The sequence below is a fragment of the Manis pentadactyla genome, chromosome 3 (assembly GCF_030020395.1).
Source record: "Manis pentadactyla isolate mManPen7 chromosome 3, mManPen7.hap1, whole genome shotgun sequence".
NCBI classification, from domain to species: Eukaryota; Metazoa; Chordata; class Mammalia; order Pholidota; family Manidae; genus Manis; species Manis pentadactyla.
Window position 1 is genome coordinate 94614537 of NC_080021.1, and position 22981 is coordinate 94637517.

A 22981-nucleotide genomic window follows, 5' to 3' on the forward strand; every position below is an offset into this window, starting at 1 on the left:
ATGAATTCCCTGGTGAATTTTTGAAGCCCACTTTAAGTAAGCAGTGGGGGCCTTTGTAATAGCTCAGAAGTTCCTCTCGAACCCCATCTAGACACTCCCCAGTAGAAGATCTGTAATTGAGCTTCCTTTTTAGTTTCAAACATTTTATTGCAAGAATAATATTATCCACAATTCAGAAGGTGTGGAAAACCATTACTGTGTTGTGTAGTTTTTGCTATCCCAATTAACGGCTTTCTGGTATATAAATAACCTCAGTGCCTTGGGACAGGACCCCAACTTGCTGGTAGTGATGTAATTGTGTCATTATCGAGTATGTTACTTTTCATCCTGGGAAGGCTTCTGTTTAAGCAGATGAATGTGAAGCAAATTAAACGCATCCTTTTGATATTTTAGGGTTAAGTTTAGGTGATCTATATCATTTGGTATTTTAAGAACTTGTAATTTTAAGAGAATGTGGCAAATTTGAGTATCCAATTGAGGCAGGTGATAGAGGGAGGCAGGCAGATAAGAGTTCAGGGCCTCTGTAATTTTCAAGGCCCTTATAAGTTTAAAAAAAAAGGAGCTCCATCTTGGCTAGGAAGAATTAATATTGTCAAAATGGCCATCCTGCCCAAAGCAATCTACAGATTTAATGCAATCCCTATCAAATTACCAACAGCATTCTTCAATGAACTGGAACAAATAGTTCTAAAATTCATATGGAACCACCAAAGACCCCAAATAGCCAAAGCAAACCTGAGAAGGAAGAATAAAGTGGAATGGATCTTGCTCCCTAACTTCAAGCTCTACTACAAAGCCACAGTAATCAAGACAATTTGGTACTGGCACAAGAACAGACCCACAGACCAGTGGAACAGAATAGTCTCCAGACATTAACCCAAACATATATGGTCAATTAATATACTATAAAGGAGCCATGGACATGCAATGGGGAAATGACAGCCTCTTCAACAGCTGGTGTTGGCAAAACTGGACAGCTACATGTAAGAGAATGAAACTGGATCACTGTCAAACCCCATACACAAAAGTAAACTCGAAATGAATCAAAGACCTGAATGTAAGCCAAGAAACCATAAAACTCTTAGAAAAAAACATAGGCAAAAATCTCTTGGACATAAACATGAGTGACTTCTTCATGAACATATCTACCCAGGCAAGGGAAACAAAAAGCAAAAATGAACAAGTGGGACTATATCAAGCTGAAAAGCTTCTGTACAGTAAAGGACACCATCAATAGAACAAAAAGGCATCCTACAGTATGGGAGAATATATTCATAAATGACAGATCTGATAAAGGGTTGACATCCAAAACATAAAGAGCTCACACACCTCAACAAACAAAAAGCGAACAATCCAATTAAAAAATGGGCAGAGGAGCTGAACAGACAGTTCTCCAAAGAAGAAATTCAGGTGGCAAACAGACACATGAAAAGATGCTCCACATCGCTAGTTATCAGAGAAATGCAAATTAAAACCACAATGAGATATCACCTCACACCAGTAAGGATGGCCACCATCCAAAAGACAAAAAACAAATGTTGGCAAGGTTGTGGAGAAAGCAGAACCCTCCTACACTGCTGGTGGGAATGTAAATTAGTTCAACCATTGTGGAAAGCAGTATGGAGGTTCCTCAAAAAGCTCAAAATAGAAATACCATTTGACCCAGGAATTCCACTTCTAGGAATTTACCATAAGAATGCAGCAGCCCTATTTGAAAAAGACAGATGCACCCCCTATGTTTATCACAGCACTATTTACAACAGCCAAGTAATGGAAGCAACCTAAGTGTCCATCAGTAGATGAATGGATAAAGAAGATGTGGTACACATACACAATGGAATATTATTCAGCCATAAGAAGAAAACAAATCCTACCATTTGCAACAACATGGATGGAGCTAGAGGGTATTATGCTCAGTGAAATAAGCCAGGTGGAGAAAGACAAGTACCAAATGATTTCACTCATGTGGAATATAAGAACAAAGGAAAAACTGAAGGAACAAAACAGCAGCAGAATCACAGAACCCAAGAATGGACTAACAGTTACCAAAGGGAAAGGGACTGGGAAAGATGGGTGGAAAGGGAGCAAGAAGGCAGGGAAGAAGAAAGGGGGCATTACGATTAGCATGTGTAATGTGGGGGGGGGGCACGGGGAGGGCTGTGCAACAGAGAGAAGACAAGTAGTGATTTTACAGCATCTTACTATACTGATGGATAGTGACTAATGGGGTATGTGGGGGGGACTTGGTGAAGGGGGGAGTCTAGTAAACATAATGTTCCTCATGTAATTGTAGATTAATGATACCAAAATAAAATAAAAAATAAAAAAAAAGAACTCCAATCCAACTTAACAATTCAAAAGTACACCTAGATAGAGTCCAGCTCTAAACGGTTATGCCATGTGCAAATGAAGCATTGTACTTTCAGCCATTCAGGAGTGGGTTGTGATGTCATCAGTTCAGTTCTCTATTTGGTTGGGGGAGAGCAGACTTCCTTCTCTGAGGAGGCAATAAAAACCCCAGGCCCCACAGCCCTCACAGCATCTTCCCTTGGAGCTCCACTAGCAGGAGCCTTCTCTTTTCATTCATTAAAAGCGTTGCTGGTTGCTCTGTACTCTGCTGGCTTTGTTGCTTCTGAGACACAATCCTGGGAAAAACAGCAGCATTCATAGTTGGTAACACAGTGACCTTGTGATTCCAGTTTAAAATATGTACCTGATGAAGACTTGTGATTTAAGCTAGAAGATGCCATAGAGTTTTAGTAAGATTGTAAGCAATGTGGGAATGTTTAAGGGAACCAAAGATTTCCTATATTTAGTTGGTTAAGAACTTGGGAAGCTTGTGAGCAAACTGAAGTATTCTAAAGTGCTCTTTCCTTGTCTGGCTGAGCAGCCAGGACAAACCACATTCATTTCGTAAATGCAGTTTTAAATTGTTAAGGCTGTTTAAATTTCTAAATGGAAGCAGTTCTCAAAGTTTCCCTTAACAGTGACTGTTAAATTCCACTAAATGTGTTGTATACAATAGTTATAATAATGTAGAATAATAATTTTAAGTTAAATTTAAAAGTAAGGAAAGCCTAAAATTTGAATTTGAATAAATATTAATTAAAAATAGAAATAATTCCAATCTGAGTATATATAAAAGCCACTCTCAATTACAGTAAAAATATACAGTTAATCTTTCAACAACATGGACGTTAAGGGTGCCCACCTCCGCACCATTGAAAATCTACATATAACTTCTGATTCCCTAAAAACTTAACTATAAATAGTCTACTTTTGACTGGAAGCCTTACCAATAACAAACAATTCACATATTTTGTATTTGTATTAAATGCTGTATTCTTAAAGAAAGCTTGAGAAAAGAATGTTTTTCAAACTGTTGTAAATCTCAAAAAAACTGTTCCAATATAGTTACTGAAAAAAATCTGTGTATAAATAGACCCACATAGTTCAAGTGTCAACTGTATGTTCATCTCACATTGGGAACTTGATGTACCATTTCTTTTAAGCAGTCATTTGCTCCTCACATTCAGCCTATAACTAATATTCTCTGCTTTTTATAGAGGGGGGATTCTTTTGCCTTTTTCTGTTATGAAACAGAGGTAGGGGAAGGAAGAAATGGTCCCAGCAAACAGAACAAGCTGCAACTGAACTTGGTCACATGTCTCCCATGACCTGGCTCTTCCACTGTTTAGTTTGCCTCTAAAGTGTCCTCATTACAGGTGAAATGAAACCCCATAATGAAGAATTACCCTTTTTCTCTAGAAATGACTATGTGACCAGTTTGAAATCATGATGACTTCATTTTCCTCTGCAGAAGGCAGCATCATATTCTAGGACCATACTGGAGGTGGAAAGTCAGCACTTCATCAGAGATTAGCTTGACTTCTGGGAAATCAGGAGACAGCCTGGCTCTTCTTCAATCACAAGGCTGACTACACTAAGATGGAGTGGCCCTCGATTCCCAGCTGAGGTGACCCTTTGTGGACATGACAGGAGGAGGGAACACAACTCTCTGGAGAAAGGGTGAGGTGCAGTGGGAAGGGTGGCACTGGTCAAGAGGCCTAGATTTGGGTCTCTGCTCTTTCCTGGTCTGGCTGAGCAGCCAGGACAAGCCACATCCCCTAGTTGAAGCCAGCCTTGTCATCAGTGAAATGGGGTGAATGTTTGCCTCTTCTTGAATCAAAAATTTGTCAGAATCCTTTGAAAAAAATACTGTAATGTAAAAACCCAGCCTGATTGTGTATCGACATGGAGTGCATCATCAGAGCAAACTGGTTACACTTGGAGTCATTGAGGGAGGCTTTGATATTTTCAATGGCTCTGTCCTCAATGCAGCCACAGCCTCTGGCTCAGCGGGTTTCAAAGGCCTGAGTCAGCTTGCCAAGGCATGCCACTGACTTTAGAGCCTCACTCGGCTACTCTTCCCTTCTGAAGAAAGGGGTAAGTGTCCGGACTGGCAGAGAGGTGGTCAGCCTCAGAGCACACATGCCCAACTGCCATGCTGTAGCTGCTTGGGGTTTAGGAGGTGGCAAGGACAGTTAGACAATAAACACAATGGTTCTCTCCTTCCATCTGGGTGTTCACCAAGGATGTGAAAGAATCTAACCCTAGAAACTAAATCCTGATTTCTGAAACTCCAGCTTTTAGGAGAGAAGGAGAGATGATGGTGACTTACCTTCCAACACAGTCAGGCCTGTGCACAGGAGTAGCATTTAAACAGGATTGGCAGGTGAGGAAGGAGGCTCACTCTGAGAATCATCCCTTAGCTGAGCCAGGCCAGACTGACATGGAGGGCAGTGGGGAGCCTACATCTTCATTGCAGGTAGCCCATTGCCCCATCCACAAACCTGTTGCCCATCCATATCCATTTATTTGGCTTAAGATATTAATCTCTGTGGTAGGCAGGATTCTTATCTGGCCCTAGTGTACACATACCTTCCACAGGTAATTACTCAAACACTAGTTTAGGTGTGTGGGGAAGTTGGGGCTCCTATGGCCAGGATCCTCACTGAACTTAAACCACCTGATGATGTAACTGGCCTGTTGCTAGGCTACCGCTTCCACACCTTTAGGCAATAAGCTATTCTTGCACTATATATAGAGCTCGACTCAGTGCTCTGGGCAGAGGCAGAGATATTAGTGCTCAACCTACCGTTGGGAGAACAAGCCGGGTAATAAACCCTTTCACCCCAAAGAACGTTTTGCTGTCCATTTCTTTGGTCACATTGAATCCATAGCGAACTTGCCCGGGTCTGAAACCCATTGGCAAAACAAGTGGCTAAACTCAGCAGGGTTCATTGTTGACCAAGGAAAAAGACAGGCTGCCCTTATGGGAGGGGTGCCTCAGCGGGCTGCCCGTGAATGGGGAGACAGTGGTTTGTCCCTCACTGGCTATGTGGTCTGAGGTGGCTTGCCTCCCAGAGGATTGGGCCCCACTCCAGGACTGAAGGCAAGTGGAGGTGACACCTGAGGCTGTAGGGGTGGCCCTTGGTGTAGTAAGTAGGTCTTTTGAGAGAGAGAGTGCCCTTGAGGCAGCGGGGACTGTGGGTTGGCTGCTTCTCACAGTATTAAAAAGGTCTACAAAGGAGACCCAAGAAATGGCGGCACAAGAATGCAAGCTGCAAACTTCTGTGGATTCCCTGAGGAGAGAAATAGTATTGATGCACGAGGTGGCATGAGACCGTGAGCTGCAAACTTCTTTGGATTCCCTGAACAAGTAAATGGCATTGATGCGAGAGAAGGCAGCATGAGAACATGAACTACAAACTTCTGTGGATTTCCTGAAGAAGGAAATGGCACTGAAGTGAGAGGAGGCAGCGCAAGAATGCCAGCAGCCATTGGAGAGGTAAACAATTCCTTACAGAACGAGATGGCAGTGCTGCCAGGTTTTCTGAAGGAAGAAGAGGCCATCAAGGAAACAGATGAACTCCTGAGGGAAGCACAAGTGGAGGTGGCACGAGAACGTCACCTGTGAAGCATTGAGGTGAAGATAAGAGAGCTGCTGAAGACTGAGGTAACATTGCTGTGAGGCACTGTAGAAAAGGTAAAGGTTGTAGCAGAGGAGGCACTCGGGGAAGGGAGAGAAAGGTGCCATCAGCCCCAGAAATGGAGGAGTTGGAGAAGGATGAAGGGGTGGTGCCAGAAGCACTAGCGCCTCTGTATTGAAAGCAGGCCCAGTGGTTGTACAGAAAATAAAGACCCAGCCGCTGAAAGTTCCCCAAGGAGAGGAGCAGCCCTGTCCCCACATTGTGGGGCACTCTATGGTCTGCCCCTATACTCAGTCTGAGCTGGTGGATTTGGGCTCCCGGTTTAGGCAGAATTCCTCGGAGTCAATATCAGCTGGGCTCCTGCATCTGTGGGACTTAGAGGTGGATGGAATTGTTCTGTCGGGATCAGAGATGGGAAAGCTGTCTTTCCTGACAGTGCAGCTGCTTTGAGGCAGCAATTACAAAATGCACATCAGACCCCAGAGAGTCACTCCCTCCTCAGTTGGCTTACGGCTGGACTTCATGCTGTGTGGCCCAATCCGGGTGATCTACCATCCTCTCCTGTTAGAATGGCAGACAAATACTGAGCTCCAACAGGTGTTGCGAGAGCTAGGCAAGACAAATGCCATCTGTAGTCCAGAGAATTGTGGCCCAGATGAAGAGACTTTCACTACTGGGATGAGAAATATTGTACTTCAAACGGCTCCTACATCCCTCTTTGGGTCTCTAGTGGCCATTCTTTCCCCTCACTTCAGGCCGCCCATAAGCGAGGTGACACGTACAGTAGCAGACTTAGGAGAGGCTGAAGCAATGAGAACCCGGAAAGAAATAAGACCTGTTACTCACAAGAATAATTTACAGGGCCCCATGAAGGTTACAAGGACCCAGATGTGGGTTGATTTAATACGGGCAGGAGCAGATGGAAGGAAATTAGATGGGAAGTCAAATAGGATCTTACTAGAGCTATGGCAACAGCTGAAACCAGAGAGCAGCAGTTCCAGCCATTAAGACTAAAGGGGCAGAGGTATGATACACTTTGATAGAAAAACAACTGGCTGCCATGTATCACCCCTTGCTGTCTACAGAACCCATCACTGTAATGGCCCTGATAAAGGTAATAACCACCTATCCCATCTTGGGGTGAGTACGAGACTGGACCCAAAAGCCAAGGAGTGGTGTGGCACAAACATCCACCCTAGCCAAGTGGGGTGCTTACCTACAGGTTACCCTCTCTTGTAGCCTCTTGAGTGAAGAACTCCAACACTTATTGGGGCCGGTGACATATACTAGTGAAAAGCAGGAAGAACTTGCTTTTGAACCATTAGTAGCAGACAGTCCCTATCGGGAGGGAAGAGCGCCTATACCCGAAGATGCATGGTACACAGAAGGCCCCAGCCATGGGCAGCCCCCAAAATGGAGGGCCCTAGCTTTCCATCCTAAGACTGAGGCAATATGGATGGAAGATGGTGAGGGGAAGAGCAGCCAATGGGCAGAGTTGCAGGCCGTGTGACTTGTGATCAGCCAGGAGCCCTCCCCTATAGTTGTCCACACTGACAGCTGGGTTGTCTATCGGGGCTTGACCCTGTGGCTACCAGCCTGGTACCATGCCAACTGGCTGGTTGGTCACTGACCCCTCTGGTGGCAAGAATTGTGGCAAGACTTATGGGCCTGTGGTCAGACTAAAATAATTACAGTATACCATGTGACAGGTCATTTGCCACTGGCATCCCCAGGAAATGATGAGGCAGATAAATTGGCCCAGATATGTTGGTAGGAAGGAAAGCCTGCCTCTGATGGAGCCCAATGGTTACATCAGTGTTTGTTGCATGTGAGGCAAAAGACAATGTGGGCTGTAGCCCCTTGGTGGGGCTTGCCTTTGACCTTTGAAGAAGTTAGTAGAGCCCGGCAGGAGTGTGTCATGTGCTCCAAAAGGGACTTACACAGAGTTCCACAGCAACATGGGACAATAGCTAAGGGGCCTATACCCCTCGTCAGGTGACAGATAGACTATATTGGGCCTCTACCTGTGTCAGAAGTATATCGGTATGCTATGTCTTGTGTGGACACAGCTACTGGACTTCTGGTTGCTTTTCCTACCCGTTGTGCAGACCAGCAGATGACCAAAAGAGGCCTGGAGTGCCTCTTTGCTGCCTATGGCCAACCACAGGTAATTGAGAGTGATCAGGGCACACCCATTTTACTTGTCATACACTGCAAGAATGGGTACAACAGCTGGGAATCAAATGGAAGTTTCATGTGCCTACCACATCCTACCACAGCAGGCATGATAGAGAAGCACAATGGCTTCTTAAAATCTGGACTAAAGTCAGATATCAATAGTCTGTGGAGATGGTCAGTCTGCTTATGGACCGTGCTATGGCATTTGAATGAGAGACCCCAAAAGGGAGCCCTGAGCCCTGTAGACATGTTAACACATATGGTTGCTTCCCCTATACAACTGCAAGTACAAACCAAGGAAGAATCACTGAAGCCGAGGTTCAGCCACCAGAATAACATCTTGCTGCCAGCACCAACTGCACTGAACCCCGGAGACTCCATTGAGTGAACGTGGCCTTGGACCTTATGACACATGGACCAACGATGGCTGGCTCTCCTGGCACCTTGGGGACAAGGCCTGGTAGCTGGCCTCCTGTGTATTCCTGGAATAACAACAGAGTGGCCACCAAAGGTCACAGTAGTATATCCTGAACAGCCAGAAGGTAAGAGCATCTTACTGGGCAGTTTTGTATTATCATTATGGCCAGTGCATGCACCTCCAGTAGCACTATATATAGACCCTTCAGTAACCCCCACGGGGAAAGGAGTAAAAGTATGGTATACTAGACCTGGATGGGACCCCCTTCCTGCTATAGTCCTATCACAGGACCACTCTCTTGCATGCATCCTACCTGGACAAGATTTGCCTGTGTTAGTGTCATTAAAACATGTGTCTTATCACCCCTAAAGTCTTTGAGGATTGAGAAGTTCCTCTGGCTTGAGGATTATTATAATTTTTTGTTATTAGGAACCTCTTGTGGCTTGAGGATTATTATAATTTTTGTTACCTGTATCAAAATCTTGCTGTATCTTAATTTTGATTATCTCTAAGTTGTTGTTATCCTCTGTTGCTATTGTGGAATCTGGTGACAGTGCTCCAGCTTTCTTGCACAGGGACCATAGCGGAAGATTGAGAGCATGTAGATTGTAAGGTGAGAATCCTGGAGGGGTGGAGTGTGGGGAAATTGGGGTTCCTATGGCCAGGATCCTCACTAAACTTAAACCACCTGATGATGTAACTGATCTATTGCTAGGCTACCGCTTCCACACCTTTAGGCAATAAGCTACTATTACAGTATATAGGGAGCTCGGGGCGGCCCAGTGTTCTGGGCGGAGGCAGAGATGCTAGTGCTCGACCTACCGCCTGGAGAACAAGCCAGATAATAAACCCTTTCACCCCAAAGAACGTTTTGCTGTCAATTTCTTTGGTCACATTGAATCCATAGCAAACTTGCCTGCGGCTGAAACCCATTGGCAAGACAAGGTACTGCCATGAAGGAAATTCCCGATGTAATAAAGATCCCAAATCAGTTGACCTTAAAATAGATTATCAGGGTGGGCCAGTCCTTTCAGTCAGAGAGATTTTTCCGCTTCATCCCAGAAGAGGTCAGAGTTCAACGTGTGAGAAGGAGTCAGCCTGACTTGGCTGACCTGAAGGTGGAGGGGTCACGTGGCAAGAATCCAGGAGTCCTCTAGTAGCTGAGAGAAGCCTGCTGTCACTAAGCAGGAAAGGAACCTTATTGCTTCAACCACAGAAACTGAATTCTGCCAATGAGAAATAAGATTGGAAGTGGTTTTCTTCCAATGGGTCTTCTGATGGAACTCAGTCTGGCTGACACCTTGATTCCAGTCTCCCGAGATACTGAGCAGAGAACCCCATTTGGAGGCATGACTTCTGACCTATAGAAATGGGAGCTTATAAATGGGTGGTATTTAAGTCACTAATTTGTGGTAATGTTCCTTATTGTGCCTTTTGGAAATCAGGCAGTTCCCATGATTAATGGTAATTAGTAGCTGATTACACAGCCAAATCAATTTGGGAGTTTTCTCATTTAGTTAGTGCCCCAGCATCTGTAATTACTGATTAATTTTTTTAAACTTTTCACTTTGAATTAATCAGACTTACAAAAATTTTGCAAAAAGTATAAAGAATTCTTGTATACCCTTCTTTCCAGGTCCCCAAATGTTACAGAGCCACAGCATAATGATCGAAATCTGGAGATTAATATTGGCACAATACTAATCATATTTCATCAACAGTCCTACTGATGGCCTTTTTGTCATTCAGGATAAAACCCATTTAGCTGTCATGTCTCTAGTCCCTAATGAGGCACACTTACTCATTCTTTGTCTTTTCTGATGCTGATGTTTTTGTAGAAGTACTTTGTAGAATGTCTGTTATTTTAGATGTCTCACCTTTTCTTTCAAAGTTCAGATTACACATTTTTGGGCAAGAATACTACATTTTGATGTGTGCTGCTCAGTGCATGTGCATCTGGAGGCACATGACGTTGATTTGGGCCATTACTGGTGGTGGCAACTTGGATCACTTGGTTTGGGTGACTGCCAGGTTTCTCCACTGTAAGGTTAACAGTTTTCCCCTTTGTAATTAATAATTACCTGTGGGAGATACTTTGAGCTTGTTAATATCCTGTTTCTCATCATATTTTTGCTCATTAATTTTAGCATCCATTGATCCTTCTGTGAAACAATTAGTACTATGGTATGTACCAAACAGTGACTTCTAATTCCATGAGTCTTTCTATATTTATTAGCTATAATTCTAATAATTTCTATAAATTCTAGAATTTGTGAGGAGAGCTTTCCTTCCTCCCCTATTTATTCATTCATTTGTCTATTTATTATGTCACATGGATTCACAGATTCTTGCTTTATCCTATGGGTCAGTTACTACATGATTTATCTTCTTGCACAAACTGTTACACGAGTCTTTTCAGGTTGGCCCCTGTGTCTTTCGAACATGGTTCTGTCATTGTTAGCACCTCAGCAACATGGTTATTTTTTGGCACCACAAGATGCTCCAGGCTCTTCTGTGCTTCCCTGCATTAACCTTCCAATGTCTCCTGGTTCCTTTAATTGGAGAATGGTATTTAGAAACCAAGACTGGTGAGTTAGACGTGTCCGTATAACTACTCTTAATGTTTGTAGTTTTCTCTGATACTGTGGATCGTTAATCCTTTCATTGTCACATACTCGCTCCCACCCTGTGCCTCCCAGGTGCTCCCATCCCTTCTCTCCTCTTCTGGGACCCTTCCCACTCAATACCCAGACAACCTGAAAGTAGCCTCTCCCTGCTTCCAGCTCTAATAATGTTAATAATAATAATAATAATGGCAGGTACATTTCACTGAGCACTTGTACTCCGGCAAACATGATGTTGAGTGGGGCAAGAGAAATCCAGCTTCCTGGGGTGAACTCCTCAACTCTTTTTCCAAAATGTGAGTGTGTGCATACACTCACATATGTGACTCCCTTGTACTTTCCTCATGATTCTAACAATTAGGCTAGCTTTAATAACACACCTGATGTGCTAAGAGCTCCTCAGGAGAGGAACAGTGGTAAATCAATAGCCCATTAGACAGAACAGAAATGTCAGCAGACACAATTGAAAGTTTGGTGAATGAATAATGAATTACTTCATGCGATGATTCATACTGTATTGTTGACAGGGCCTGGGACTATATTCTCAATCTAAAATGACCTCAAATTTTCCCTCAACATCTGAAAACCAGAGGGCTGTGTCCTGCCCCACAGTCCATTTCCCAGCTGATTTTGGCTGCAAGGAGTTAGTCCTTCAGCAAATCCAATCCTCCACAACATTCTTTTACCTCCTATGTGAGCTTGCTAGGCTGTTTCCTCCTTTCTGTGAGGGACAAGCAGATCCCTCTCAGAAACACTCTGAGTTTGTAAATAAAAGCATTAATCCTTGTTGGTGATTTTGATTTTCAAAGAACAAACATGCCCAGGATTATTAAACAACCATCTGAGAGAGGTGCTCCCTGAACATGGAATGAAAACAAGGCAGCAATGAGTTCTGTGTTCTTTTTGCTACATGAGATTTGACTCAAAGTGGGGAGATAAGGCTACATGTGTTGGAGCAGTTTTCATTCACAACACTCCTGATACCAAATGTGCGGGCTTTCCCACCACCAACCAGTTCCCCAGCTCTCAGAACAACCGAGCGTCCTGTGATTCAATTCAGCCCTGATGCTGTCTACTTGGAGTTAGCGCAGACCCCACAGGATAAGGACTCAGTCCCACAAGACTGCCCCCACCTCAGATGCGAGTCAAAAGTTTTGGGTGCCTAAGTACCCACTCTTCTGTCCAACGTGGCTAGTGTTGAGGGTCCCCACAACTCCCTCCCCTTCAAGTTTGATAATTTGCTACAATGGCCAATAGATTTCAGAAAACCTCTTTACTTGCTATTATCAATTTATTATGGAGGATACAGCTCAGGCACAGCCACATGGAGGGGAAGCATAGGGCAAGGTAAATGGGTAGGTATGCACAGAGTTGCTATGCTCTCTGAGTGTGCCAGCATCCCAGCACCACCATATGGTCACCAACCCAGAAGCTCTCTGAACCCCATCTTTCAGGGGATTGCTATCAAGTTCCCATTATGATTGGTTAAATCATTGGCCATTAGTGATTGAGCTTAATCTCCAGCCCATCTCCCCTCACTAGAGGTTGGGGTAGGTTGGAGGGGCTGAATTTCCAACCCTTTAATCATGCCTTGGTCTTTCTGGCCACCAGCCACCATCCTGAAGCAATCCAGGGCCTCAACCACCAGTCATCTCATCTCATTAGCATGCAAAAAGCTCATCACTCTAGAGATTCCAAAAGAGCAGTGTGCCAGGAACTGGGGACAAAGACCAAACAATATTTCTTACCATACCACGATCAGCCACTGACCGAGTCCACAGGGCAGAAAAGATGCCAGCTAGAAGGAAGAAAGGCCCAGCCATCTCAAAATGCATGTCCTCTGGCCTTATATGACTCAAACCAGGGCAAGTCTGAGATGGGCAGTCTCTTGGTGTACTTTATCTGGCTTTATATCAAATCTGCCTTCAATGGCACCTCAGTTCATGGAGTAAAGTGCATGTCCACTGCATGGAAGGTCATGGCAGGGAAAAGGACAGAGGAAAAGGGCTAGGAGGTGATCTTTCCAAGCATGGAGTCTGAGACTCTCAACATCCCTTACATCCTGCTCCTCTCACACACCACATTCCCAGGGCCATGGCACAGGAGCTGAAGTCTGTATCCTCATGATCCCAATCTCTAGCCATGCAACAGTATTGCCAGAAGGCTCAGCCAGGGCCACGTTCCCAAGCCAGCTGACAATACTGTTTGTCCCAACAATTACTTCCTTCTTCCAGGCAGCGGCTCCCTCCGAAAGTGGGGGATGAGTTTGGACTATTGCTCATAGAAGACAGCAGGCTAAGAAATGGATTCTGACTAAGAAATTATTTAAAAAAAAACAAAAACAAAAACACCACCACCACTGGCTCCGACATTTCAGTTTACCTGGATGGCATTTTTCACTACAAAGTGGGTAAATTGCTATTTGCATGACTGCTTTAAATATTAGGTCAGGAGAATGTTCCTAACGTCTTTTCTTCAAGTTGTAATACACAACAACACTCCGCACAGGAACTCGCTAACCGGATGGAAAGATGACCTTGCCTTTGAGAATGTGAGCCCACCACATCATAAAGCCCCTCTCAGGTGCCCACCGTTACGGGATAAAACGGGCAGTAATGTGAGGAACGATGTCCTTCCTCCTTTCTCTAGGTTACAGTCCCGTAAGTCCCACTATTCGGGTTATTTCTGACATATTTACCAACGTGTGTGTGTGTGTGTGAGGTACTGTTCTAGGTTCCCGGAGCACAGCAGTGAACGACAGGGAAAGACAAAATTTGTCAGAGGTGATAAGTGCTGGGGAGAAAACTAAAGCGGGACAGGGGGAGCCCAGGCAGTAGGAGGATTTTGAACGAGGATGGCTGGGAGGCAATCAGGGGTGTCCATGGGGGTTCCTCCCTCCAGCCCTCATTTAGTTTCAGTTCCAACCAGCCAGCCATTGGTGCATCCGCTGGGCCTGAGGACATTAAGTCATTAAGTGCGGTGAAGGTCTCAAAATCCTTCCCGGAATCCGCCCGGGACTCGGGACCCCGCTCCTGTCCCAGGCCCAGGATTCCGCGCGCGCCCCCCCTCCCCACCGTCCCGGGCTCAGGGCCCGCCCCCCGCTCGGGAGCGCAGGGGTTAAGCGGTTTCCGCAGTCCGCCCTCCGCCGTGACGCGCCGGTTTTTGCCCAAATATGTCCCTTTCCCCCTCCCTCGCCCGGCGCCCGGCGCCCTGAGGCGCCGCCGACCCGCGGCGCCGGCACTTGGAAGTCCCCCGGCCTTAGGGAGCCGGGTGGACCCGGCAGAAAACGGCGCTCCGCGATGCCTTTTCGGAAAGGTAGGCGGCCGGGCGGCGCGTAGCGGCCCAGACCTGCGGGCAGGTGCGGAGCGCGGGCGGCTGGGCCGGGGGCGAGCCTGCGCTGAGCTGTCCCTCTGGCCGCTTTGTCTCCGTCGCGTCCCAAGCGCCGCTCGCGGCCGCCGCCACGTGCCGAGAGCTCCGCAGCGCCCCGGGCGCGGGGCGGAGAGCGGGTTCCGGGCGCCGGGGACCAGCCCGAGCCGGGAGCGCGGGGCGGGGAGCGAGTTCCGGAAGCCGGGGACCAGCCCGAGCTGGGAGCGCGGGGCCTGACCCCCAACCGCCGGGAAGGGTCTCGCCGACCTGTTCCGGGCGGGGTGCTGGAGGCCCTGCTGCTCCCAAGTCTCTAGAGCTGGCTGGGACCCCAGGGCCACCTCGGGTCTAGGCTAGGGAGGGAGCCCCAGTTTTACTTCCCATTCCGAGCTGCTTGGTTCCTCCATTTCTCTAGTTGCGTGGAGAAGGGGCTTGGGCTCTGGTGACCCACACCACTCAAAACTCAGGGCTCCCCAGGCCCACCTGGGTGCTCCCTTCTGGGTACCCAGGGACTGCCCGCTGCCTGGGTTCTCTTTTCCTGCCCTTTCTTCTCTTCTCTCATAATTCGGATTGTCAGGTTAAGGCTTCCGTTGCAGGTTGCTCGTGATGCCCTGCTGGCCTTTGTCCCTCAGAGACTGCTAAGATGCCATTACTAGCTCCTGGTTGTGAATGAGGATGGTTGACACTTCCTGTCTTGTTGGGGATGGCAAGAAGGAAGGTGACAGCTAAGAGCAGGGACGAAGAGTCCTGTCCCACTTCAGCCAGCAGCTGACGAGTTAGTCCCATGGTCACTGTCCTCCGTGTCTCCATCATTGCATATGTAACAAGGCCACCTTGTCACTCGGGGCTCAGAGCCCTTGCCTCACCCCGTTGCACTGCAGTGAGAACCGGCATTTATTCCTCTGCCTGCTTGTTTCCTTGTGGTCTCTGGAGGCAAACTCCTAGAAGGCGGAGATGCCTGCCTGTGTCCTGGTCACAGCACTCGGGCCTTAGGCAGCAAGATGAAATAATGGGGCTGCTGAGTGAATTTATGTATGAAGATTCCACTTTATGAGAGCATTGTTATATTACACAGGACAAACATTTGCAAACTGCCAACCAAGTTAATCTTGTTGTTTTAATCTGAAGGGAACATTGCTGCATGAAGAGGAAAATACTGCCCCTCCATTCTGTGGATGCCAGTTCCTGGAGGTCCTAGGGTGTGGAACATAGTTGTTGGGTTTCCTGGAAGCTTTGGTGCCATTCAGGGCAGGGACTCTGGAGGGCTTTGCCCGAGCCCAGGACCAGACTTCACTTTATTGAATTGTGATCTCCTATTTAGAAGTAAGCATGAGTGGAAATACAGCACAGGGAGACAGGGTGAGGGGACATCACTTAGAGTGCCCAGAGGTGAAAAGATCAGCCTGTGATGGGGTGCAGCAGCCATCCCTAGAACTGTACAGATGGCCTAGACTTTGGTGCATACACTCTTCTATATTTCTTTGAATGTTGAATCATCTAAATTATTCACTATTCAAAAAAGTAACTAAAAAAACAGGGAATTTGAAGACTTTGCTAGTCCCTCCCCAAAATGAAAAGCCAGATGGGGGCCTTCTGTCTCACTAACCTCTGGAAAGCTCCTTGACTGCTAGTGCCCTTCCCACACCGTGTTTCTGTATTGTGACACATAAGATTTTGGCATCAGCTTAGCGAGGGTCTGGCAGGAGAAACATGGCACCCTCTCATATAGGGCAAGTTGAGAAGAGTGTAATAAAGGAACAGTTGAAAAGGTGAGGGTAGGGTATAGGAAAGGGGAGCACAGAACCAGGTGGAAAGGGTTGAGGGGCTTGACAGTCACTGGAGCCTGTGACCTCCTCACAGCTGAGCCTTCCCAAGAATGCAGGCAGCTTGTAGCCCTGCAGAGAGCAACTGGGCATCAACAGCAAGCCCCACACTCCTCCCTTCCAACCGCATGGCACTGGCAGCCAGAGGGCCATTGATGGCCTATTGAAGTACATGCAGGGCCGCCTGCTGGGACCCAGAGCTGGGTGGGTTTCCCTCCTGTGGAGAGGGGATCTGGTGAGACAGACAAGTGGCCCCGATCCTAGGTGCTGGGTGTGTGCCTCCGGCATGGGAAGAATACACTGGATGCCTACTGAACTTAATTAGGGCAGAGCCCAGTGACTGCTGGCCACGCCATTCATTTGTTCATTCATTCATTAATCTGTTCATTAACTAGACTGAGTGCTTGCTATATGCCAGGTGTGAAGGAGGTGCTGTTTGAAAAAGATGGACCTGGCAGTTCCCTCCCTGTGGTTAGACCTCCTAGTCTGCCTCTGCCACGTGGTCCACAGTGCTGTGATTATGTTAGGCAGAAACCAGGCACATGAGTGGGATGAACGGTGGTGGCTGAGATTGGCCCAGACAGCAGCTGACAGTGACCTTCCCGGCTGGCCAGCAGGTGGGGATGAAATGCAAGTAGTAGCATCTCTTCTTAGGTTCCAGGGTGACGGTGAGTGCAGTTGGATGCTCAGCTGAGCTGCTGGAAGAAATAGGTCTGAAAAATTGGGTTTTGAGATTGGTTTGTGTAAGGAGAAAGGAATGTCCTGAGTGAAACATGGTGGAAACTTGGGAGAACAAGGTGGGCAGGGAAAACAGGCTGGTCATTGGAAGGAGGCCATGGCAGTGGTTAAAGCTGGACTGAAGTGTGGCTCTCATCGGATCCTGGGTTTTAGGACTAAGTTCTCAAGGTCTCTTGGGTCGAGAAACCTACACAAACTCCTTCAGACAGCAGTGTCCCAAGTATTCCCACACATCCCTACCTCAGAAGGGACTAGGGAATAGCGGGTGGGGTTCTGATAGTAAATCATAACCAGAAACCAGACTAACTAATGCATTGCCTTCCATGCACCAGGTGCTATAAGTCTCTACCCTCTGAGGAGTGGGTGTTACTGTGTCCATTGCAAAGATAAGGGAGGCTGACAGGAGCCTGCAGCTTGTCTACGTCCCTCACCAAACTGTGCTAAGCTGGGACTGAGACCTCTGTATTCTGCTGCCCAGCATGGCCCAAGCTGGTAGGACAGGACAGGATGGGTGCCATGACTGGTATCAGGCAGAAACCACATGTTAATCTGAGTTGGCAAAATCACAAATATGTGACTGAGTCTCTGTTGCAGGTGGCTGACCTGCAGGAATCCCAAAGGTGTTGAGTCCAGTGGGATGGTGTAACGTGTTTTCCCCATATTCCTTCATGCCCTGGAACCTTTGTGCCCAGCAGGGGACTGATCAGCTCACTGGGCAGCTGTGGCCTGACAGGTGGCTGGCCTATCAGCTCCATGACACCCGCCTGGGTGATGAGATCAGTGTCTATGACAGCATCACCCAGGGCCACTGCGTGTGCAGGCCCACCTGCGGTGGCAGCAGCCGCCTCTCAGATGCAGGCCTCTCAGGTGGCTGAGTCTCTCCATTTGTCTTCTAGCACCTGCCATTACCAGCCTGTAAATCCTTTCATGTTAGAAACAAGTAAAGAGATTTAGCTGCGATTTTGCTGACTTAGATCAACATTTTTGGACCCCAGACCTGGTACCTCTCCTTTCCCATCCCTGGTGAGAATGTGGAGAGCAGGTCCCGTAAAGCTGCTCTCCGGCAGGGTGGGACTGGCCCATCGATGCCTTTGGTGGGCTCCTGTGCCCTGCATGCCTTCTGTTCCAGGTGTTGGCAGTTGGCAGGCTATGTTCTGGGGTGTTCTCTTCTCCCTTGGGGCCCGGAGCCTTCCTGGGCAGGAACGAGCTCTGCCCTTGACATGAGTACAACATGCTCCCTAAGGAAGGGGACTGTGTGACCATATGGATGAGAATGCCATGGCACTGGGGTAAATACCCTGGCCTGGGAGCTTGGATACCAGGTGGGGATGGGTCCATCCATGTCAGTAATTGGCTGAATGATCTCAAGTAAGCCACTTGAGAGCACTTGGCCTCAGCTTACCTATCTGCCAAAGGGGGTGAACTAAGATTCCCTCCAACTCTGATCTGAGATTGAAGCTTTCCAAGCTGAGCTAAGATGGCTGCAGGAGGCAGAAGGAATTCCCTCCATGCCCTTATCCAAAGACTGCCCTGGGCACCCTGGACTGGGCTCTCCCGGCATCTCCAGGTGAGAGGCGAATGAGGAAGTCATGGCCTTGCATTCCCTGGCCTCTGTGCTCCTCCAGCTTTGACTTCAGGACTGAAACTTTGCCAAAAGGAAATCAGTGTTGGTGTCCAGCTTTGTGCCTTTGTGCCCCAGTGAACCAGCCATGCAAGGGGTGCACCCCCTTGGGCAGCTGTGGGCCAAGAGCCCTGCTCTCCCTCCGAGTGTGGGTATTCACCAGTAGCAGGTCCTCCAGGGACTGTGCCACACACTGGCCCAGGGGGTCAGGGGAAAGAGCTAATTTAATGCACAAACCAGAAGTGTTATGTTATAATCTTAAGCAACTTGAAAAATGCAAATATTTTAAATGCAAATAAACAACATACAATTGCTCGTCATTTCATGAGCTGCAGAGGGACACTTCCACGAATCCCTCCCAGTGGTCAGGACAGTGGAGAGACAAGAGGAAGAAGGGCCTCATGGAGGATCAGCACCCCCATTCCTGAACAGCTCCTGGCTGCATCTTGTGTCCAGGGACTGAGCCAGAGGCCTGGGCCCAGGGACATCTGCAGCCCTTGGTCATGGGCCAGGCAGGGACGTCCCGGGAGCGGGCTGGTTTACTCCCTACCTGGTCTGTGAGCAGCCTCTCCAGATGTCACTCTGGAAGGCATCTGATGCGACAGTTCAGCAAGCATGCTTTCCCCAGCCTGTGTGTTAACAATCAGTTTACCAGAAAGAGCCTCTTGTGTCCCCGTGGCCTTGGCCAGGTGAATAGCAAGCAGGTCTTCTAGAGTTGTGACCCCTGGCCCTGGCTTTCCCACCATGCTGTGTGAGATGCTGAGCCATGCCTATGCTCTTGAGGAAACAACTGTGTTCTTAGGGCTGAATTACTTTGGTATTTTGACTGTCTGCCTGACACATTGACTGCCAGCCATGGGTTGGATTAAGGAAGCCGTCCTCCAAGGCTGTTGTCATCATCTAGGGGGGTAGGGGACTTGGGCCAGTCCCCTTACAGGATGCAGGATGAGCAAGGTTTCATCAGTCAGTGGGTGGCAACAACAGCTTAGAGAGGTGCCCCCAAGGAAGTGTGGGCTTTGAAGTGGGAAGAGAGAGAAAGAGAGAGAGAGAGAGAGAGAGAAAGAGAGAGATGCATTTTGATGCAGATGGCTCTAGAGAAAGCCTGGTTCCCAGCACTGTGGCCACATGACTATTGGGGCAGCCAGGTGCTGGTGGGAACAAGGGGTACATAAGCATAATTTCTCTAAGGACAAAACTAGACCCCTGTGCCTCTTATTCCTGGCCACACGTTTGGATTAGCTAGGGAGCTTTTAAAAAGTGATGTGCCAGAAATTCTGATTTAATAGTTCTGGATTGATGCCTGGATAGAAATTTTCATCAAACAGTACTTAGAATATACAGTAGTACACTCTGATATATTCTAGCCTCTTACATTTCATCAAAAAAGTCTGGTATGCTTCCAATAAACCAGTTTCAAAGCCATTAATGGGGAGTAACCCAAGATCTTGAAAATGCTGTTCTAGTTTGGCAGCTCTTGCTGCAGAGGCTCAGAAGCTGGGACTGCATTTCCCAGACTCCCTTGCAGCTAGGGTTTGGAGTGTGATTTAGGGTCTCTGGCATGATGTGGGTAGTCCGGCTTTGGGGCCTCTGCTGGCAGGCACTGCTGGAAATCAGTGTTGGTGTCCAACTTCGTTCTGACCTCTCTTGGGGGACTTTCTGAGCCAGGCAACCATGGGAGGAAGCAGTGAGTCTGGATAAACGGTTGGAAGCCCCACAAACAGCTAGCTATCTGTAAGGGCCACATTTCTCTGGGGACAGTCACCAAATAAACATTTTGGTAAGAAAAAGAGGGTTATAGACCCAGTAGCTGAGAAAACTTAGTAGAGAAGGCAAGAAACACAATTGGATATCGTCAGCTGCCTCTGCCTGCTGGCACCTACCCCAGCCTGCCACATTTCTTCAGTCACTTCCATAAGCCCCTCAGTCATGCAGCAAATGTGTGTCCAGTGCCTCGGAGACCAGCTGTGGGTGAAGTGCTGAAGGTGCAGCAGCGAACAAAACAGACAAAAAAGCCCTTGTGGGACTTGGGTTCTAATGGGGACGGGCAGACCATAAGCAGATAAGTGAGCAGATCCAGAATGTGCCATAAATGCTGCAGAGAGAAGGAAACAGGCAGGAGGAGGGAGAGGGAGAGGGGCTGAGGGCAGGCTGCTGTTTTATATGGGATGGTCAGGAAAGGTTGCATTTGAGTCCTGAGGGAAGGGAATGAGGAGTGGACCATGCAATATCTGAGGGGACTGTTCTGTCAGGGGGAAGTGTAGGTGCAAAGGCCCTGTGACCACATGGACTAAGTATTGGAAGACCGCATGGAAGTAAGTGAGGCTATAGCTGAGTGAGTGTGGACATGGGTCAGATCTTGCACATCTGACTTGCACAGTCTATGATGAGGCCTTGGCCTCTTGGAGTGAGGTGGGAAGCCCTGGAGGGTCCAGTGGAGGCATGGCGAATTAACTGTGTTGTAAGTCATACATACAGTATTTGACTGTCCTGAGATTAGGCTGTAGGGTTAGAAGGGTGAATCAGGGGGACCAGGTCAGAGTCTGTTGGTGAGCAGAAATGTTGGCAGGGCAGGTTATTAATGGTTGGATTCTGAATCTGTTTAGAGATGGAGATGGCAGGATTTGTGGATGGATTGGATGTGGGGTGGGAGAAAGTGGATCATGGATGACTATGTAGCTGCTTCTAGCCAATAGGTAGGGATTCTGGGAGCCCTGATTGTTAACAGCTGCACCCCCACTAGAGGTGGAGCTTACAGTGAGTGTTTGGAGCTCTGTAACTAACTACAAGAATGGCAGACTCCCCCAGAGCTGTTCAGCTTCTGCTCGTGGTTCAAAAGGACTGGGACTCAGAAAGTAGCCTTTGAGAAAGATCTATTATGATCCGGGTCAGTTGCCAGACAGACGCTTCTTTTAAGAAGAAACTGGTGTTCAGAATCAGGGTTGATGATTATTGTCACAAATAAGGGATTCTTAATGTTTTGGTGTGGTTTACATATTGGCAGTAAGCATGGATATTTTCCAAGCTAGTAGGGAAGCATTTGGTATGTTTTCTATATTGTCAGTGGTACCCAATTACAGTTAAACTTCTGTTCATTCCTCAACTTTCTTAAACTGTGAAGGGCTCAGTTATGGGGGAGGGAAAACCCCACTCCAGGAAACTTCCTCAACAAACTCAGCCCAGCCATTAGCTGACCAAGTCAGCCTCCAAACAGGGCACCTCTTGACCAGGCTTGCCTGGGATTTCCCTGAGTTAGCATGGAAAGTCACCCAGGAACCTCAGTCCCAGGCAAACCCAGACAGTCGATGACCCTACTCCCGCGACCAAACCCTGTGTCGTTAATTTTGATGACAGCTGGATGGCCTCATTTTAGAGAAAGAGGTTTTAAAACTTCAGTAATGTTTGAATAACAAAAAGGAAAGAAATCGAAGTTAATTTTATAGCCCTGGGCTGCAGACTTGAAACTCTGGAGTTCTGTCAACAGATGTGTCAGAAATTAAAAAAATAATAATAATCAATTTTCTGGCTCATAATAACAGGAAATGTGCACATTGTCTGTTTTCTGTGTGAAAAATCTAAAACTTGGTTGTCATCCCTTTTATGATAAAATGAGTCATTTAGTATCCACTTCACCAAGAATCATGTTTGCTGCTGTTATATTACTTCCATCAAATATATGTGGAGATACATCATTACACCAGACATAAATGGAGAACAAAATCAGATCCACTTTGAGCTGAAATTAGATTTTGTGCAAATCCTGATTATATAAAAGCTTTTCATTTAGTCGTTTGAATGTAGCAAAAGGTCACGTTGTCACTATTGCTTCATAGAAAATGGATTTCTTAACAGTATAAAACTTTAAAAGTTTCATTTTGGAATGCACACCCCTACACGCATGACAGCAGCATCATAACCCACACGACCCAGGGACACACTGTACTGAGCGAGGAGGCAGCCCGTTTTTCACTGTGGCTGTGTTCCTTTTTTCTGGCTTCTGTTAAAAATAACCGAATGGCTGGTAAGACCTCTTAAAATAAATCAGGCAGTATATAATGTCAGGATATGAGGAAAGTTGACCTGTTCAGTGACCAGGAAAATGCAGATGGAGACCACAGCGCGAGATGGGATTGTGCCCCTGTTTGGTTGGTGGAAATGAAAGAGTTTGACACTAGGTAGCAAGTGTTGGTGGGAATGCGGGGCGTTGCCTGATTGCCTGATACTGT

General features: G+C 47.2%; 2 protein-coding genes across 2 annotated transcripts in view; both read left to right on the forward strand.

Annotated features, from left to right (window-relative positions):
* RBM17 (RNA binding motif protein 17) overlaps positions 1 to 4371 on the forward strand; it is a 50732-nt gene extending 46361 nt beyond the window's left edge. Inside the window, exon 12 of the mRNA XM_036908189.2 lies at positions 3821 to 4371. Within this exon, the coding sequence (XP_036764084.1) occupies positions 3821 to 3840 (20 nt within the window). The 3' untranslated portion in view covers positions 3841 to 4371. The remainder of the gene's footprint in view (positions 1 to 3820) is intronic.
* Positions 4372 to 14384: 10013 nt separating this feature from the next.
* PFKFB3 (6-phosphofructo-2-kinase/fructose-2,6-biphosphatase 3) overlaps positions 14385 to 22981 on the forward strand; it is a 77017-nt gene continuing 68420 nt past the window's right edge. Inside the window, exon 1 of the mRNA XM_036908187.2 lies at positions 14385 to 14528. Within this exon, the coding sequence (XP_036764082.1) occupies positions 14513 to 14528 (16 nt within the window). The 5' untranslated portion in view covers positions 14385 to 14512. The remainder of the gene's footprint in view (positions 14529 to 22981) is intronic.